The 19,187-nt window shown below is 38.9% G+C and overlaps 1 protein-coding gene across 3 annotated transcripts in view; it reads left to right on the forward strand.

The window, feature by feature from the left end:
• The window catches only part of HEMGN (hemogen), a 43,667-nt gene that overhangs the window by 22,429 nt on the left and 2,051 nt on the right, over positions 1 to 19,187 (forward strand). For all 3 annotated transcript variants that reach the window (XM_039856064.1, XM_039856063.1, XM_039856062.1), the window contains exons 3-5: positions 12,241 to 12,366; positions 14,181 to 14,274; positions 18,103 to 19,163. In XM_039856064.1, the coding sequence (XP_039711998.1) occupies positions 12,288 to 12,366; positions 14,181 to 14,274; positions 18,103 to 19,163 (1,234 nt within the window). In that variant the 5' untranslated portion in view covers positions 12,241 to 12,287. The remainder of the gene's footprint in view (positions 1 to 12,240; positions 12,367 to 14,180; positions 14,275 to 18,102; positions 19,164 to 19,187) is intronic.

Consider the following 19,187-nt stretch of genomic DNA (forward strand, 5'->3'; position numbering starts at 1 on the left):
TTTTAGTCTGCCTCTTTCTCTTTTAATTTCCTGTGCCAGAAGCTCTTACAATTTCTCATAAAATCTATGAATTCTACCTTTTAAATCTCTCTAGAATCTGTCCCTTCCTTCAGTACCCTCAGTTGATTTGTCTTCTCTCCTTTCCCACCCAGCCCACACACCACCACCTAAATGTTCTAAGAACCTTACCTGATCATGACATTCTCCTCCCTAAAACCCTTCAGTAGCTCCTCATGACATCATAAAAGGCTACTCCTTGGGACCCCAACTACCTTTCTGGTTTCAGGTCTTTCCACTCCTCGATGTGTAGCACATGCTCCAGCTTCCCTGTTACCCAGAACCAAGATGCCCTCTCACATCTCTGTGCTTGCAGTTCCACCTGTCTGAAATGCCTGCCCCCCTTTATTTCCCCTGGGGAATTTCTACACCTTGTTAAGGTTCTATTTAAATCTCATCTCTGAGAAGCCCATCCTGAGCCCTCAGACAGATTTAAGTGATCCATCAGCTATGCCCAAACACTGTGTAGCCTTTGGTTATAACACATCCTGTGTATAACACTCATGGGTCTGTTTCTCCCACTAGACTGTGAGGTCTCAAGGGCAGGCAGCACATCTGACTCATCTCTTACCCCCAGTTGCAAGAACAAGACCTGACTCATAACAAACACTTGCTAAATGCCCGTTAGAATGAACAACAATCTGTGCCATTATGAGGTTTTACTGTGACCAAAATCGAAGACTATGAGGATTCTTTGTGTGGTGTGCTGCTGCCGTGCTCCTTGGGGTTCACTCACACTGACAGAGAGGCCTATGGACAAGTGGCCCTGATAGTTGAGGATGTGGGGAAAACAAGAGGCCTGCAGCTGTTTCCACTGTAAGTTCCATTGCACACTGGTCGTTCCCACAACAGACGCTACAACAGGCACAAGCCTATTCCGTGTGTGTGTGCATGCGTGTGTACGTGTGTATGTGTGTATGTGAAAAACACAGGACCCCTTGCAGAATGTTGTTGTAGAGACCCATCTGTGAGTAACTCTACGAAGGGAGTTACGGACAAGAAGGAGAAACCTCTTAGTAGAATGGAGAGGGCTGAAACATTGCTACTCGTATATAGCTGGTGAGAGAAGTCAATAGCAACACTTTTTAAGTTTTAAAAAGTATACCATGCTTTACGGTTGCCAAGATACTTCTATTTCTATCTTCTTTAGCCTGTTATTCACCCCATGAGGTGGGCAAGACAGAGCTGGGGTTGTTATTTACAAAGAAGGAAACTAATATCTAGAGAAGTTAAATGACTTGCCCAAGGTCACATTATGAGCAAAGGCCCATAAAAATGAAGCAACTTTTCCAGGGTCTTGAAGTAATAAACAGACCTATAACATATGAAGGTTACCTTAAAAATCTGCTGGGTTTTCTTTAACAAAATGTTTAAAATCAGAAACATTTTCTAGTAAATTAAGTCTGTAGAGAACTTTCAGGCAGCTCTAGGGAAATTTGACTAGGTGACATTAAATATTTCTTCCAGCTATGAAATTTTATGAAATTTAGTGTTTACTATGTGTCAGGCTCATGTAACTCCATAAAGTACAATTATTGGCTTGCAGGTAATTTCCAAAATAAAAAGCTCTTCTGCCCGACCCAGCATCCGTCTGATTTACCGAGTCACCACTCATTACTTACTTATTCTATCACCTAGTCTTCAATCTATTCTTTCCACTCCTTCTACTCCCTACAATGTGGCAACTCTATTACTTGATCAATTGTCCATTTCCTCTGTCAGAGATAACCAGGATTTAGAGGTAGAGCCATAATTTTTCTGTAAGACTAGAAAACAGAACTGTCATCATGTATTATTGAGATCTTAATTTAATTCCCATTAAAGGGGAATTAAATTGACTGGATAAGTGAAGGTTCACTCTATTCATCCCTCCTCAGAGGGATAACTAAAGCCAATTGGGTGCCATATTTGGAAGAGGGATGTGGAAATGGAGTTTTCCATAGATCAGGGTAGGTGTGTAATTTTCTGAAAAGGAAAGTCTGCCTTGGGTGGATGGACCAAATTATTTACGTTTTTGCCTGACAAGATTCTCCCCAGCCTCCTTGCATGAGAATAAAGTACTGCACACCCATCTGAGCTGGGTGAAAACAGAAGCTAATAGCAGCTCTGTGGAAACAAATACCTTACCTATCTTCTGATTCAAGAATCCAGGCTCTATGCCCTGCACCACATACTCTTCAGGGTGATAGTTGCTCTTATTAGTTAATGTTTCCTGAGAAGTGAAGTACAGTGTCCAATTTTAATGATAAAATCTATATCAATAATAACATGTAACATCCTATTTTCATTTTCATCAAGAAGTCCAAGGCCCTTCAGATAGAAGAATTATGGGTAATTCTGGGTGTTACGGGCAGTCTTCGAAGATGGCTAGTCTCTCTGGGTTTGTTTTAATTTCTCCCTTGATTACCAAGGACATTCTGACACTTAATTGTTAGAATAAGATGTGCTTTTGCTGATGGGGAGGAGGCCCATTATGAAGTGCTGGACCAGGCCTGCCACCTTCTTTTCTTTCGTTGGAACATCAGACTTTCCTATGTGACTCCCATGCAGGTGTCTATCGTGGCTGAGTCAGGATGGCTTCCTTAAAATGGGATAAGAATACTAACAATAAAGGGTGACAATACAGAACATAAAGAAGCATAAAGGAAGTCTTCATACTCACATTGAACTTACCCAGGATATATGCTGATAAAATCAGATCTGAGCATATCCTGAGCTCCATCTGTTAAAGGTGCTCACAGTCGCTTAGGAGAATGCTGAGCAAGAAAGACCTGGCAATACATTTTATGCCTGCTAAAATAATGACTTCCCGTCTCTCCCCAACCTGGCTAAAAATACGAACAAAGTGTTACTAAAAAACAAACAAAACTCCCCACGAAACACAAAAATACCTCCCCCCTCCCCCCAAAAAAAGCCTGTTTATTGAGCAGATTGTGACAATATCAATTACTACGTGTTTGGTATGCAAACATCCCCAGTGCTAACTCACTCAGAGGAGGAATTGGAGGGAGGAGGAACAGAGTGTCTGAGAATTAGGGAGCGAGGCAGGCTGCCTCCGAGGGAAAGTGCTAGAGCCAAAGCTCACAACCTAGTTGTCAAGCGAGAATGGTGCAATTGCCACTGACGTCCACTTAGTGGCAGCAGTTCTAGCCAGAGGCACCTCTACCTTGATTGGTTCAGGTGATGACTACTGAATATATACCTTGTGCCAAGCGCTCTGGCAGGCGTTGCTGGCTGTACCATGTGGAAGGTTGCAAATCGTCAGCAGAGGTCCTTTGGGGAGGGGACTGATCTAGGTAACTCTAACTCTAAACTCCAAGTCCAGGGGATAGAATCTGCTGGAAGCAAGGAGTTTAAGTTTCCAAACAAATGAGACTAAAGCATCATGTTAGGTGCTAGTACATATTCTATGCCAGAGTAAGTAGCTAAAACACCAAAGGATGAAGAAATGGCAAAAATGGGAGAGGCTAGTCTTCAACTAGAGGTGCTATTGAGAGTAGCTGATATGAATAACAGTGCGTCTGTGGCAGGCCGGAGAGTGAGTTGGGTTTTTGCTCTGCCTCTTTTGAATTATAAACTACCCAGTACAAGGGAAGTTTGGTTTTAAGATAGATTTGGTCATGATCTAGAAGTTCTGTGAAATGAACATAACTCACTGATTAATTACACGTCTGCATTTCCCAAGGTGTTAGGTATGAATTCCACTTGGGGAAGTGCAGATAATTGTAGATGAAACACCTTGTATTTTAATAGTTCAGTATTTATTTTAATATGCCTTAGAAGAAATATAACTTATTATACAACACACCTGTGATTTCACAGGTGATGATGTTGGTTTTCCATTGACAATGCTATTACAAATTTTCCATTTTAAATACTTTTAGTAAAAATAAATTTATTCGAAGAAAAATATAAAGTAAATAATAATATAGAAGATGTCATTACAGGAATATGGAATATAAATAATTGGAAAGTTTGGGAAACTTTTGTTAAGCCAGGGGATGAAGTTGATTAATTTGTAGACAGAAGAGTTTGAAATATCAGACAGTTGAAGGAAAATGGTAGACTTTTCAGAGGATCTAGATTCCAGTTCCAACTGCCACTAAACCTGTGTGACAGTGGCCTCTCTCTGGATCTCCATTTCCTTATCGATAAAATAACTCTAATGCCTTGCCAAGCTTTATTATTTAGTGGTTCTATTTCACTTATTATTATTGAGATTAGCAACAAGCATAACAGCCAGTGCATTAAACGTTAAGGTCTACTGTATGCCAGATGCTTTCCATATTGATTTTTCTTAATTCTCATGATAGTCACGAAAGGTAAGTGTTTAATGCCCATTCTACATATGAGAGAAATTGAGGCTGGAAAATTATAAATAACTGGCCCAAGGTCACACAGAACCTGATTTGAATAAACTTATATCTGACTCCAGAGCCCATATTTGTTTGTCTTAGCCTTGCCGTGTCTCAGTGGTTAATTCTTATTCACCCTTCAAAACTATTGTCAAGATCATCTATTCCAGAAAGACTTCTTTGATCTCATCTCTCCATCTTGGTTATATATCCCCCTTCTGTGTTCCCTTAATTTTCTATGTATGCTGTTTTTTATGTTTGCCTTTTTATATACACCCTACATAGTTTTGGCCACAGAGTAGAAAGTCAACAAATTGAAGAAAGAAGGAAAGCATGAGGGAGAGGGTAAAAGGGAAGAAAGGAGAGAGAGGAGATTGCAAAAGAAAATATATTTCCACATATTTTATTAAATATGAAATAAGAACTGAGAGGAGAGAGAGTAAGGTGGTTAAGCTATGGCCTTCTAGATCCACACCGCCTCGCTTTATTACCTATGAAGTATGTGAACTAGGACACAGTTTCAATGCCCGTGCTTTAGTTTCTTCATCTATTAAATAGGGATATCAATAGTACCTAGCTTAAAGGATGTTGTAAAGACTAAATGAATTATTATATACAAAGTGCTTAGAACTGTCTGGAATATGTTAAGTAGGTGCTCAATAAATATTATTATTTCTGTGAAATTAATAAAAGGGAAAAAATTAACACTTATAAAGTGAAAAAATACATAACACTATTATATACATATAGAGGCTCTTCATCTTTCTAACTCTACTTGTTGACCAATGCAGAGTCATTCTAAGGTAGTTATGAATAAAGAGAATTATAGTCATAGGATGCACAGAGTAATACCTTATCTTTCCACTTCTATGGAAGCAGAATTAAGCACTCCACCTCTATCCTCAGAACATTTGGAAATGTTGATATTAAAATTGTCACACTGTAGTATATTCTAAATGCAGGTTTACTTGGTGTCTTTTACCCTCAATTAGACTAAGTTCCTTAAAGGAAAGTACTCCTGTTTAATTCTTCTCTACATCTCCAATTCTTAGCAAAGGGGCTGGCAAGAAATAAATGTTCAATAAATGTTTGCTGAATGAACATTGTAGAAAAGATGTGTACACGTGAACGACAAAATAAAAAAATACGATGTTTATTTACTATACAAGAAGCTCAAATCAAGTGTGCTTATGGCTTAAAAAGGATAGATCACTTCCAGGTAGGAAAAGATAGTGGAAAGGATGGTTAAATCTATGAACTTTAAAGTCAGACAGCCTTGGTTTTAAGCCTTAACTCTGGCACTTACGAGCTTATGTGAATTTGGGATATAACCTAACTTCTTTAAACAATAATTTCCCCATCAGTAAAATGGGGATAATATTAGTTGGAAGGGCTAAATGAGATAATGTATGTAAAATGTCAGGTACCTATTATGTGTTTGTACAGTGGCTAACACATCATCATCATCATCACAATTATCATCATCAAAGGCTTTGTGATGGTGGCACTTAGTGCCTGGATGGGCAGGCACAAGGGAAGGACACTGAACAGCCAGGAGGTGTGAATAAAGGTACTGTGCATGTGAGAGTCAAGGCCAAATAAGGAGGGCAAGTAGCATTGTTTAAATAGAACACTCGGTATTTTCAGGAAAGTAACATTAGAGAATACTGGGAAGTCGGCTTTAAATTCCAGGCTGAGAAACTTAGTCTTTATTCTGCAAGTAATACTGAGACTTTACAGGATTCTAAACAGGTTAGTGGCCAGTTTGGAGTAGTTATAAGGGAACTGTTCTGGCTGTACAGGATAGTCTGGGGAGGGTGAAGGGAGATGAAAGCGAATAAACCACTTAGGAAGTTTTTCCAATATTTCCCATGGGAAGTTGAGGTTCCCCTCTTGGCTGTGGGTATGGGACTGGAAAACAGGGAGTGTGCATGTAGAACACTGGGAAGAATGAACTCATAAAATTGTGTCCAACTGGATATGAGAAGCAGAGTGAGGAAGCAGAGTGAGGAGGCAGAGTCAAAGACAACTCTGGAGGTTTGGAACTGGATGACCAGGAGCAGGGAACTCCTAGCAGAAATAAAGGACAGAGGAGACTGTATTTAGGGGTGAAGATATATTTACTTATTGTTGTGGGATATTCAGGTAATGAATGATATCCAAGAGATACCTAAAAATGTGATCTTAGAACTCAGATATTTATTTAGAAGATATCTGTATAGAGTTGATAGCTGAAAATATATAGTTGGATTAACTGTCTAAGAAGGGTGGGAGTATAAAGAGAAAAAAGAATCAGGGCATCATCCTTGGGAAATACCTCCCATATCTAGAGGAGTGAAGAAGCCGCCTGTGAAGGAGGGTGAGAAGGAAGAAGAGGGGTAAAGATCACTACCATAGAAGCCAAGAGCAGAGCAAGTTTCAAGGAGGGTACAAGTAGTCAGAGGAATCATGAGCTATGGATAAGTCAAAGAGAGAACTAAGAAGGGACCACTGGACTTGGCTATTAGGAAATCATTGATGACTTACGAGAGAACAATATGTGGAAGAAAAAAAAGTAGAGTGCAGATGTGAAAGAATGAAAAAGGGATATGGGAAAAAAGGTAGACTGAGAGTACATTTTAGTTCAGGAAATTCAGGAATGAAAGGATAGAGACATGATGGTAACTCAAGGTGGGAACAGATTGTTCTTCTGCAGATAAATGACTGCCCACCAACATTTATCTAGAGATGCTATTTGTCTTTACTTTAAGAAATAGAAAGCAATATTAATGGAAGAGGCCAGAGGAGGGATTTGGAACAAACTAGATTGAAAGTCAGGTTACAGCCATTCTAAATTAAAGTCCGAGAACATGTTATCTGTATGTGTACAGCAGCATCTGTTTTAGCAGAGACAGGCCCATTTATCACGCATCAACAGTCTGTGTGAGAGAGAAGGAAGAAACCCTCCTTCCCTGCTTAGGAAGACAAAGCTTAATCCACTTTTTGAAAAGAATTTAAACGCTTTGAAAAAGTATTTTAGCATGGAAGGAACACTAAAAAAAAAAGAAGTGTGCAACAGCTTCCCTTATTTTGACTTTTCCACCCAAGTGCACTCAAAGAAAATGCCCAGGTACATCATTAGAACACTCTAACAATACTATTAACACCACCCAAGTTTATGGCACTTCTCTCTGCACAGTGCTTCTCATTTTATAAAAAGCTCTCGTGAACTCTTTTATTCTCACATAATCCTTGCATGACTTTTTCTCCATTTTACAAGAGAAAACACTGAGAATCAAAAAGAATTGAGCAGTTTCCCCCAAATTACACAACAAGGAAATGATAGAGTCCCAGACTCCTTGCTCTTTTTAGTACATATTTTCAAATACCATTCACCTGGTCTTTACAGTATACTAACACTCCAGGTGTGGAATGGCAAACCAAAGTGTAGCAGGACTCTGATCTCCCTGGTTTTGGGGTGCTATAATTTTATCAACATAGCCTTAAACTAAATTAGCTTTGGACACCTTTACCAAAGTCAAGTTTGTGACTAAACAGTATACAGTGCTACTTTTCCACCTCCATCATAAAGAGCCCTAGGACAGAAGTTCTTAGCAATGTGCTTTCTTCCCTCTCACATCTGCCCAGTTCACTCGGGCCTCTGAAGTGCATGACCAAGGCCTTAATACTTAATCCAGATGGGTCAGGAGGCAGGAAAGCAGTTCTCTCTCTCAATATCTGGTTTGGGCTAGCAGGAAGAAGGCCGGACTTGGAGGCTGATGGCTCAGTTTCCAGGCTCAAGCTACCAGCCTAGCTCTATGACCTTTGTTAAATCACTCTGTACACTGAGCACCAGTGCCTTTGTCTAAAAAATGAGATTAATAATAGCTATTCTATAAGACTCAAGAAAGTAGGGCCCTGTGGTGAGTTTAATTTCCTTCTGTAGCCATCTTAAAATTCTTAATAATTTTTGAAGGACAGGGCTATGCATTTTCGTTTTGAACTGGGCCCTGCAAATTATGTAGCTGGTCCTGTCTATGCCCTTGGCCAAGTCATTTAACCTCTTGGAGCTCTACAGTCTATAATGAATTGAATTAAGTTGTTGGGACAATTCTCAATCCTTCCTTTACTTATTCGCACATTTGCCATAGTTGATCACTCCCTCCTTCTTGAAGCCTTTTTTCCACTTGGCTTCTAAGACACTAAACTTTGGTTTACCTCTGCTCCTTTGCTGTTTTCTCTCTAATTGATTAGCATGTCCAAAACAAAACCCCTGATCATCTCTTGCAAGCCTGCTCCTTCCAGTTTTTATCTGTTTATGGTAACTCCATCCTTCCAGTTGCTCAGACTGAGACCCTCATCAATGTCTTTGACTCTTTATCTCTCACTCCATATCTAATTTATAAGCTGCTCCAGAATCCGACCACTTCTTCACCACCATCATCACAGTCCAGGCCTTAATCATCTCTCACCTGGATTACTGCAAAACCTAACTCATCTCCTTGCTTCCACCACCTCTCTGTATGCCCAGTAGTCTATTCTCCACATGGTTGCCAAGATAATCCTTTAAAATTATGTCAGTTTGCATCACTCCTCTGTTCAAAACCATCCCATGACTATGCATCTCAATCAGAGTAGAAATCCCCACAAGAGGTACCAAGCCACCTCTGTGAACCCACCTTCTATTACTCCCTCTCCTCAGGCCGTTTGTTGGTGTCCTTCCACCTGGAATGCTCTCCCAGATATCAGACTAGCAGGCCCCTCACTTCCTTCAGTTCTACTCAATTGTCCCTATCAGTCAAGCCTTCCCTGACCACCCTATTTTAATAGCAACCACCATCAACTTTCCCCCCTCATTCCCCATCCTATCATTCCCTGCTCACTTTTCTCCAAAGCACTCATCACCATCTGATACATATTATATTTTATTTATTTGCTTATTGTTTAACTCTCCCCATTAGACTGTAGCCTCTGTAAGGGCAGGGACTTTATCTTTATCTCTGGCACATAGGACAGTGTCAGTGAATGAAAGAAAGTTCTGGAACAGGTGATGGTATTACTATTATTAAACAACAGCCATATCAGCCCCTCTGGGTGTATAAAGTACATTCATAGGCTGCACACCCATGAAGCTAGCCCTGTATTCAGGAATGAAGGCATTCATGGGGACTACTGTGGGCCAAGCCTCTCACAGACTATAGGGTGGAGATAGAGGGGTAAGCCTAAGAGTTTGTGGCCTAGAGGGAGGTTTAATGTACATGTACAAATAACTCTAGAACAAGGCAGCATTTGTTAAAAAAAATCCAGCCTTTCATGCCTAACATCTCACATTCTGGCAATGACTCTAGAGTTTTCTAGAGAGAGAAGGGACAATGAACTATGGCTTGTGAACTTACGGTGTGGTTATTTCTGTCTCAGACAAGTTCCTGCTCTGGCCTGCTTATCACACCAGAGACACCTTGCCTGACTTCCAATCTAGTGTGCTCCAAAGTCCCTCCACTGGCACCCTCCACCCAAATTGCCCCCTAATTAACTGTTATCTGAGACCCCACTCTCTTACAGTCCCTTCACATTCTGCTCCTAGATACAGGGAACATGAGGCAGGGGTGGCATCAACTAAGGAAAGTTGCGACAGGGCATAAAAATCTAAATATTTCCTTACAATAAAGATGTATATGTTTCCTATGAGGCTACAGTACTTAGAACACAGGGACTACATGTGTCCATCTTTGTGCCTTGACAGCCTTGCTCAGTGTGTGGTACAGAGTGGGCATTCGGTAAGGTTTGCTGAATCGTTAAACTGGGTAGGTGTCATAAGCTCTGAGTAAGGATAATACTATTTAAGAAGCACTTCTGCATCTTCTGTAAGGTGCCCCAGAGGAATTCTATAAGGTTATTTTATTGATCTATCCTGAGGAAACAACCCAACTAGTAAGAATTAAAACATCTCAAATAGAAACCAATCTTTAAATGAAAATTTAAATTATAAAATGCTATTATTTTATAATTTTCAGTTACTTTTAATTCGTATTTGATTTTTTAAAACCCTTCATCTGAAAATCCAAAAACTATCAAGAGTTAAATTACAAAGCATGCTCTCCATTCCCTACAAGATTCCTTTGAACTTACCTGAATTTTTAGGTAGAGACTTATGAGAAAGCATGGGAACTGAGAAACTTAAAGCTAAAGCATTAGGATCTGCTTATTAAAAACCACGCTAAGTTTTGGTGGTAGATACTAGTGTGTTTGTTATGTAATTCTCAAGACTTTTCAGTGTGTTTGAAAAACTTGCTGCTTTCGTATGTTTGCATCACACATACATTTTCATACCCAAGCAAGATCAAGCATAAAAAGATAGCCCATCATATAAACAGTAAGAGGTGCTGCCAGTAACAAGTAAGAAAATTTGGGACAGGTAAATCCTTCCTTGGTTCACAGTTTCTCTGTATATAAAATAGGGGAAGGGATTAGATGGTTCCAGCGGCCCTTCCAGTACTAACGCCTTAAGAGTCTGTAGAAGGAGGAGCACCTATTCACATTATAAAGGACTTTCAGATCTTCTGTTTCTTTAGTGCACTTAAACTATGACCTGTTTTTCCAAAGTCTGGCTACTATATTTTTATTTATAATTATTAATAAAAGCAGCTAACAATTAAGCAAATTCAAGGTGTCAGGCACATAAAATGCCTTATACAGATTATGTGATATAGTCAACCCAATAACCCCATGAGGCAGATACTGATATTATCTGCAGTATCTACCTTTTGTAGATAGGTAAACTGGCTCCATGACTATCTAACTTGCATAAGGTCACTGCATTAGGGAATGTGGCAACACTGTAATTCAAACTCTCTTCAATTCAGTCTGTGACTCCAGAACACCTTATGAACCCTGCATCTCCCAGACTGGCTGCTGATACCAGGAGGTGTTCAGTGTTCCTTCCTTTATTGAACAACCACGGTTCTCTGTGCCTTTTGCCTTCACAAATGGAGTGACTGATGGGAGATGGGGTGATTCCTTTGGTTTCAACTTTATTTGAATATCAACATAATGTGGTGATATTTCATTAGGAAATGCTTTTTGACCTTCCCTGAATGAATAACAGTGTATTTCATTAGTTATCTTGAGTCACTTGTGAATGATCGGATGAGCAGAAAAGGGTTCAAATTTGCTCTGAATTCCTAATTTGGTTCTTTATGTCTATCATCTAGGTCTATAACAGCATACACAGCAAGACTTTACATTATTTTGCAACAGATTAAGGTGAAAAAAATGCCACATGCAGAAAAACAATATGAGATTAATTTTACATCTGTATGCACATTTCATAATTTTCACATTATTTTCACGTTCACAAGAACTGTGTGAGGTGGGCAAGTCAGGAATTATTTTTACCCACTTTGCAAATGAGGAGAGTCACAGAAAGGGCAGGTGACTTGTTCTAGGTCATGGTGCTGGTTAGATCCTAGGCCTAGCGTTCTTTCTATATTGTGCCACCTCGTATGTAAAACAGAAGTTCAGACTCAGGCACTTGGCAGACAGAACCAAATGGCTGCTGTACCAGAGGCTGTGCATGCGAGGCTGTGGTCACAGGGCTCCTCTATAACTAGGCACTGTGCTAGAGGGTGAGAACATAGCAGCAGCCATGCCCTCTACTCACACCTGTGCAGTATGATAAAGAAAGTAGAAGTAACCAGCAGCTGTGGTCTAACTAGATAAAATTTTTAGGCGGGAAGTCAAGTGACAAGTGAACTTGTGTGTGTGTGTGTGTGCGTGCATGCGTGCGTGTGTGTGCGCGCGCGCGCGTGTGTGTTTAACTGTTAATTGCTTTTGATCTTTTTTTTAAAAGGCAGGGTAAAGAAGTCAGACCAAATAGCAGAAAGGTATTGCAGCAAGATGGATTTGGGAAAGGACCAATCTTATTTGAAGCTCCATCAGACACCTGATCCTCATCAAGAAAAGAAACATGTTCCAGGTAATGAAAGAGACCATAAGAGGTCTCTCGGGAAGAACTGGGGCTATGATTATTTTCCTCTTTTTTATAGCTCTGGAAAAAGGAAGGCATAATTGAGTACTTTCATATAAATTTAGATGGGAAGAATCGGGCTGTATAACTTCCTGAGGTGCCTTCTAGTGCTAAGATTCTAATAAGCCAGAGAAACACAGGAAATAATAAATTACTAATAAGAAATATATTGAAATGAAAGATAGTGAAAATACCCAGTATTGGATGTTTGTGGTAAAGCAAGCATACCCATATACTTCTATGGTAATGTAAATTTGGAATAATTTTTGGGGAGACATGGCAATAGGTAGTAAGACCTATAGTGCTTATTCTTTTGGTTCACTAGTCTTATTCACTGGATCTGTCCTAAAGCAGCATTTCTCAAAATGTTTTGCAAAATCCTAGGCCTCGAGACAGACAGTGTTTTTAAACTTTTTTGTGCCATGGACCCCTTTGACATTCTGATGAACCCCAAGACCTCTTCTTAGAATAAATTTTTTAAATACACAAAATTAAATGCAAAGGATTACAAAGGAAACAATTATAATAAGATACAGTTGTCAAAATGAAAAACTGTGGTATTTACTATATGTGCTTTATACAGATGCATTAAATAACAAGATCCAACAGTGGAGCTAATAATGATTATATCAAATCAAATATAGCATTTAAAATAAATAATATTGGGGGAAGGGAGAAAAATAAATAAATGAAAAATAAAAATAAAATGTTTAAAAAATTATATATAGTATGAAAAAAGCAAATAAGCTAGCATAAAAAATAAATAATATTTTAAGGTACCTGGAACTACTTTAATGTGATAGGAAAAAATCTAATTTCTTTTGGTGACAAAGTCACATACTGCTAAAACTACTGTGGTTTGTTACCTGAATTCATAATTGAAGGAAATGGTAATTTTAATTAGAGATTGGTAAAAATAAAGGTATAATTTTGTCCCATCAAAGTTCACCATTAAGAACCTCTGTCCTAAGGACAAAAGGTGCTGTGGTCCAAGGGGCATGCTCTATCTTTTCAGGGTCCTAGTGCAAATCGGTTATCATGCCACAGGTTCTAAGTTCTACATCAATGACTCATTAACTTGTTCAAACTTGGATGACAACAGAAACTTTTTTGGTGATACCTCTATTATTTCAAAGAACTTGGAGAAACGCCATCCTCAGGAAAAAGCCAAAGGAAAAAATAACTGTATGCATGAATATGCTTATTACAGTTGGATTTACAATAGCAAAAAAAAAAAAAAAATCTGGCAACGACCTGAATGTTCAATACAAGTAGAATGACTGAGTAAATGAGAAAACACCAACTTGATTGAGTACCATGTAGTTATTAAAGTTATAATTATGAAGACTAGATCATGGAAAATGTTTCTGAAATAATGTTGTTAATAGATGATAAGATCGTGGTATGTTATTGCAACTTTGTGTAATATAGAACCTAGACGGGTATGAGGAATTAAAATGAAAACAAGTATAATGTTAAAGATGACAGAACATGGCTGATTTTTTTTCTTTTATTTTATGTTTGTACAATATATAAAATTATTTTGAAAATAGGTTGGTAACATGCTTACAAATCCTGACCTTTTCATTTAAAAACGTTCCCTGTTTGCTCTTAGGCATCCTTTGGAGGTACAAGGATAAATAAGACAGAGTCCTTGTCCTCAAAAAGCTAGGAGAAGGACGTAGACCCACAGCAGAGATTCTACCACTTAGCTGCAAGACAATTCATTACTGCTTCTCATAACTTTCATTTTGATCTTACAGAAGTCATTGGAACTTGGAATTTGAGAAACAGAGAGCAACTCAGAAAAAGAAAAGCTGAAGCACAAGAAAAGCAGACTTCACAATGGCAATTTGGGTATGGTTTCCTTGCAAGGGAAAAAGAAACTGATATTTATCCAGCATATGCTATGTGCCAAGTACTGATGAGCATTTCACACACTATATTTTATCTCTCCAGCAATCCTGTAAATCAGGAGCTGTTATCCCTATTAAAAAAAAAAAAAAAAACAACAAGTGTCCAGTGGTTTAAATATCTTGACTAAAGTCGCACACCTAGTAAAGTGGTAAGAACAGAATTTTATCCCTGATCTCTTTTCATTAAAGCACCAGACAATCGAATTATACTGTAGAGAGGCCCTGTGTTCAACTACTCTGGTAATATAAGCACAGAAGCATCTTGTTATTGGGAGTGGGAGACACTATTGAGAAAACCTTTGAGCTGTGTCCCAAGCTTTCTATTAGTAATCCTTATCAAATGAGTATGATTATCTCTCCATGGAATAAATCAAAACATGAGTGATGGGAGAGTTTGAGAGTTCCAATCAAAGTCACCCGTCTGTCATCTCAGGGAGGGAGTACAAGAAAATGATTGTAAATTAGGCAGCATCGAACTGCATCCATTTAGAATATGATTGTATTGCTTGCTTGTATACAGAAAAGGGGAACCCAAGTAGCCAAGGAGCACAGCGTCCTTCCAAGTCAGGGTTTCTCCACCTTGGCACTACTGACGCTGTGGGCAGGATACTTCTTTGTGTGGGAGGTTGTCATGTGTATAAAGGATGTTTAGCAGCATCTCTGCCTTCTAGGAACCAATAGCACTTCCCCCTCCCCCAGCTGTGAAACCAAAAATGTCTCCAGACATTGTAAGATATCTCCTGGAGTAAATAGAGAGGGGCTAATACTGCCCCCTGTTGAGAACCACTGATCTAAGCACTCTTCTTAAGAAAATGTGTATCCCTGATACGGACTGAGTATTGTCTGTTCTGCTACACCACCAATTAGTTCACATATGATTGGTAAATAGAAGAATGACGTCAGTATAATGTGGAAGTTGTGTTGATTCATGATTTTTCCTAGTCAAAGGAGACAGGATAGTGGAAATAGAATTAAAACCTTTAGCAGGAAAGGAAAACAACTTGAGCGTGGTTGCTTATACAGGCAGGATCCTTTTCAGCCTGCATCCACGGCTGTTCCGCGAGAGAAGGGCACCACCAGCCTCGCACAGCTTTCCATACATAGCAGGTTGCACTTCTTGTGCCCAACTTAATAGTAGCCCTGCTGGCTCAGAGTGCCACACTCGTTAGCATGATCTCAGCAGCTAAATACCTGAATTTACACTTACTTTTGTGCAGTTTTTACTATCCTGAGGCAGCCTCCAGTCATGGTAAACTGCCTGTCTGGACTATTCAAGTCATCGCAGGTACCGTTTTTATTAGTATTAAAAGTTGCATAGTTTTTTAATCAGATGCCCTAGCTTTATTTTTTCCTTATAAATACTGTTACTTTTAGTGCATGATTTTGCATAAAGTGAGGTATTTCAGGAATGTGTATATTTTGTTTTAGCAAAAACTTTTGTACTTGGGTTCTCTGGCCGGTGACTGTTGAAAAGTATCCAATTAGCTTCCCTAATTCCACATTTGAAAGGGAACTTTCTGATAATTGTTTGGCTTTCCAAGTGCTTGCTACAGAGAAAGAGTACATTCGTTTGTCAGTTCAAGCATTCTCTGCTGTGGACTTGGCATTGCTCACTGTTCATTTAGAAATCAGTCGTTAGGTTTACATATCAATCTCTTTGAGCTGATCGATGAGCTCTGCCCCTGATAAATGGAACCAGTCTTAGTGGGCTGATAGAATTGAGTGTCTATGTTTCCTGGGCTCAGGGGCCAAGGCTGAGGAAGTCACCAAAGTAGATGACACCTTGGTGAACCTCTTGACAGCTGGCTGGCCTTGCTCTGGTGATACATTTCTATGCTACTGATGGCTGTTCTCACAACAACATACCACACAGTGAAACAGTAGTTCCAGAAGAAAGCAGCAGAGAATAATGGCTAAGGGCTGGGCTGTTAAAACCAGAATGACTAGATTAGAAACCAGCTCCCCCACTTCTTAGCCACTTGACCTTGGATGGGTTACTCAAGATCTCTGGGCCTCAGTTTTGTCATCTGCAAAATGGAGATAATAATAATATCTGCCTCATAAATTGATATGAGGATTATATGAGATAACAGAATAAGGAAATTACTTAAAACAGTGCCTGGCACCTAGGAAGCATTCTAAGTGTTTCCTATATGAATATAAGAGTACTTACTACCCTATATTCAGATAATTTATGCAAGTTATCACATGAAATAATTACAACAACCACATGAGGTTGGGTAGATACTATATACTCCATTTAACCTATGAAGAAACCAAGGCATAGAGAGGTTAAGTGACTTACCCATGATCACATAGTTGATAAATTATAGAGTACAGATTAAATTTTAGGCCACATAGATATATTTGTATCTTTTGAAAAACTACCAGGAAGAACATGGAACATTATATTAGTCAGATTCTCTCATATAGAGATCTACATAACAAATTATTTAGGACTTAATAGCTAGGAAAAATAATTGCTTCCTGAAGAATTCAGATATACCATCTTTTCTTAATCTGACATTAAGAACTTTATAATTTATCTTGTTACTTTGTTTACTTGGCATTATACTTCAAGTATTACCTATACTTGTAAATGTAATACTGACCTATTACATATATACTTTTTATAGTGACTTCAAATTGGCTTTGATGAGGCAATCTTTAACATTTTTTTAATTATGGAAATTTCAAGCTTACGCAAAAGTCAAATAGGGCATACATTTTTTTTAAGTGTGCAAGGAACTATGAGCACTGCAAAGATATAAGACATTGGTTTTATCACTAAAGAATATCTAGTTTACTAAAAGAAATAAGATTTCTCCAGAAATAACTACAGATTAAGGCAACCTACATTCCTTATCTTAAGCACGATCCTCATAAAAAAAGCACTAAGCAGGGAGAGTAGTTCAATCCTGTTGTCTGTAAGAGAAGGCTTCATGGAGCAGGTAGCTTGGGACAGAATTTTAACAACTTCAGAAAAATGATGAAATGTTTATTTATAGTACTTTTTCTCTCCCCTGAGCCCATCTGTATTAGCCATCTGTATTTGGTTATATTTGCAGTACCTAACAATTTGTCATTGGCCATAATTTCCATGTATATCCTTTCATTTTTTATATCTTTAACCTAGCTGTTAGTTCAGAATAGGAATAATATGGCCACTCATGCCTTTCCACCAGGCTTCTTAACCTCAGAAAATGTTTTTTTGCAGCTTTTGACTCAGCTTGCAGTATATTTCATTTGATGTGTATTGTAGCTACTTAGTATTTTCTTCACACAAGACATAGTATTAGATAAGGAAGCCATATACATCATCCACCTTCAGGCTGCACAGAACAAGGAGCCGTGCTTGGATTGCAAATCTAGAAACACAACTATATTAATTTACCCAGGGCATAGTGGGACTAATTCCCACAGATTAAACCCAAAGAGACTAATATAGAAACCAGAATGTTAATCTGTTCGCTTATAATACCAATTATATGTTTTTCATAACCAAACTCTAAGTATATGCTCTCAAATACACACACGATACTTTCTGTGGGGAAAGCATCAAAAACAAAGGGACATTTTCTCTCCTGACAATTGAGAACATCTAGCACTGCCCCCTTCATTTTACAAACAAGGAGATTGAGGTCCAGAGAGATTAAGTGACTTGTTCAAGGTCTTGCAACAAGGCAGTAGGAGACCAGGACTGTTATTACTAAGCATTTATATGAATTCTGTAGCCCCATTGCTGACACTAATTCTGATCTCTCCACAGGGAGAAAAAACAAAAGTGGCAGAGAACAGGAAAAGGATATCAAAGAGGCCGAAAGAGACAACAAAATACAGAACTGAAGATGGAGCCTCAGTCACAATTAGAAAAAGAAATGATGGAAAAAGCACTGGCACCTACAGAGAAAGAAACTGAATTACCTAGTAATGGAACCGAAGTTCTCCCTCCAGTAGCCTCCCCCAAAAGAGTTGTACCTGAGAAACATTTTCCTGCAATAGTTCCAGAAAGCATTGTACATCAGGAAAATTCTTCTAAGTACCAAGAAACAACCGAACAAAACCACCCCTCTGAAATAGGCCAAGGTATGGCTAAACCCGAAGACCGCTCTCCTAAAATGTGCCAAGAAATAGTTGTACTTCAAGACCGTTCTTTCAAAATGTGCTGTGATATTGCTGAACCTGAAGACCTCTCTCCTAAAATGTGCCAAGAAACAACTGTAGACAAAGCCTTTCCTTCTAAAACATCTGAAGACATAGCCAACCTGGAAGGATGTTCTCTTGAACCGTACCCCAAACCAGATGTGCCTAAAGGCTATGCTCTTGAAATATACCAAAAAAGAGCTGAGCCCAAGGAATATGATTCTGAACCAGGTCAAGGAATAGCTGAGACCAAAAGTTTCCATCCTAAAACACAACAAATAGCTGTGCCTAACGACCTTTCTACAAAAATATACCAAGAAATAGTTGAACCTGAACACTTTTCTCATAAAGTACATAAAGAAATTGCTGGGCCTAAAACTCTCTCTCATAAAACTATCCAAGAAACATCTGCTCCTGAAGAATATCCACCTGAGATATACCAAGAAACACCTGGGTCTGAAGAATATTCACCTGAAAGATACCAAGAAACACCTGGTCTTGAAATCTGTGTACCTGAAATATACCAAGAAACATCTGGGCCTGAAGACCTCTCTACTAAAGCATATAAAAATAAGAATATCCCTAAAGAATGCTTTTCAGAACCCTACCAAGAAACAGGTGGGCCCCAAGGCCAGGATCCTAAAGCACAGCAGGAAGATGCTAAGGATATTCATACTTTCCCTCGAGGTAAGGGTTGTTTGTAGGGGACAA

Source organism: Pteropus medius, unplaced genomic scaffold (genome assembly GCF_902729225.1).
Source record: "Pteropus medius unplaced genomic scaffold, Ma_sr-lr_union100, whole genome shotgun sequence".
Taxonomy (NCBI): Eukaryota; Metazoa; Chordata; class Mammalia; order Chiroptera; family Pteropodidae; genus Pteropus; species Pteropus medius.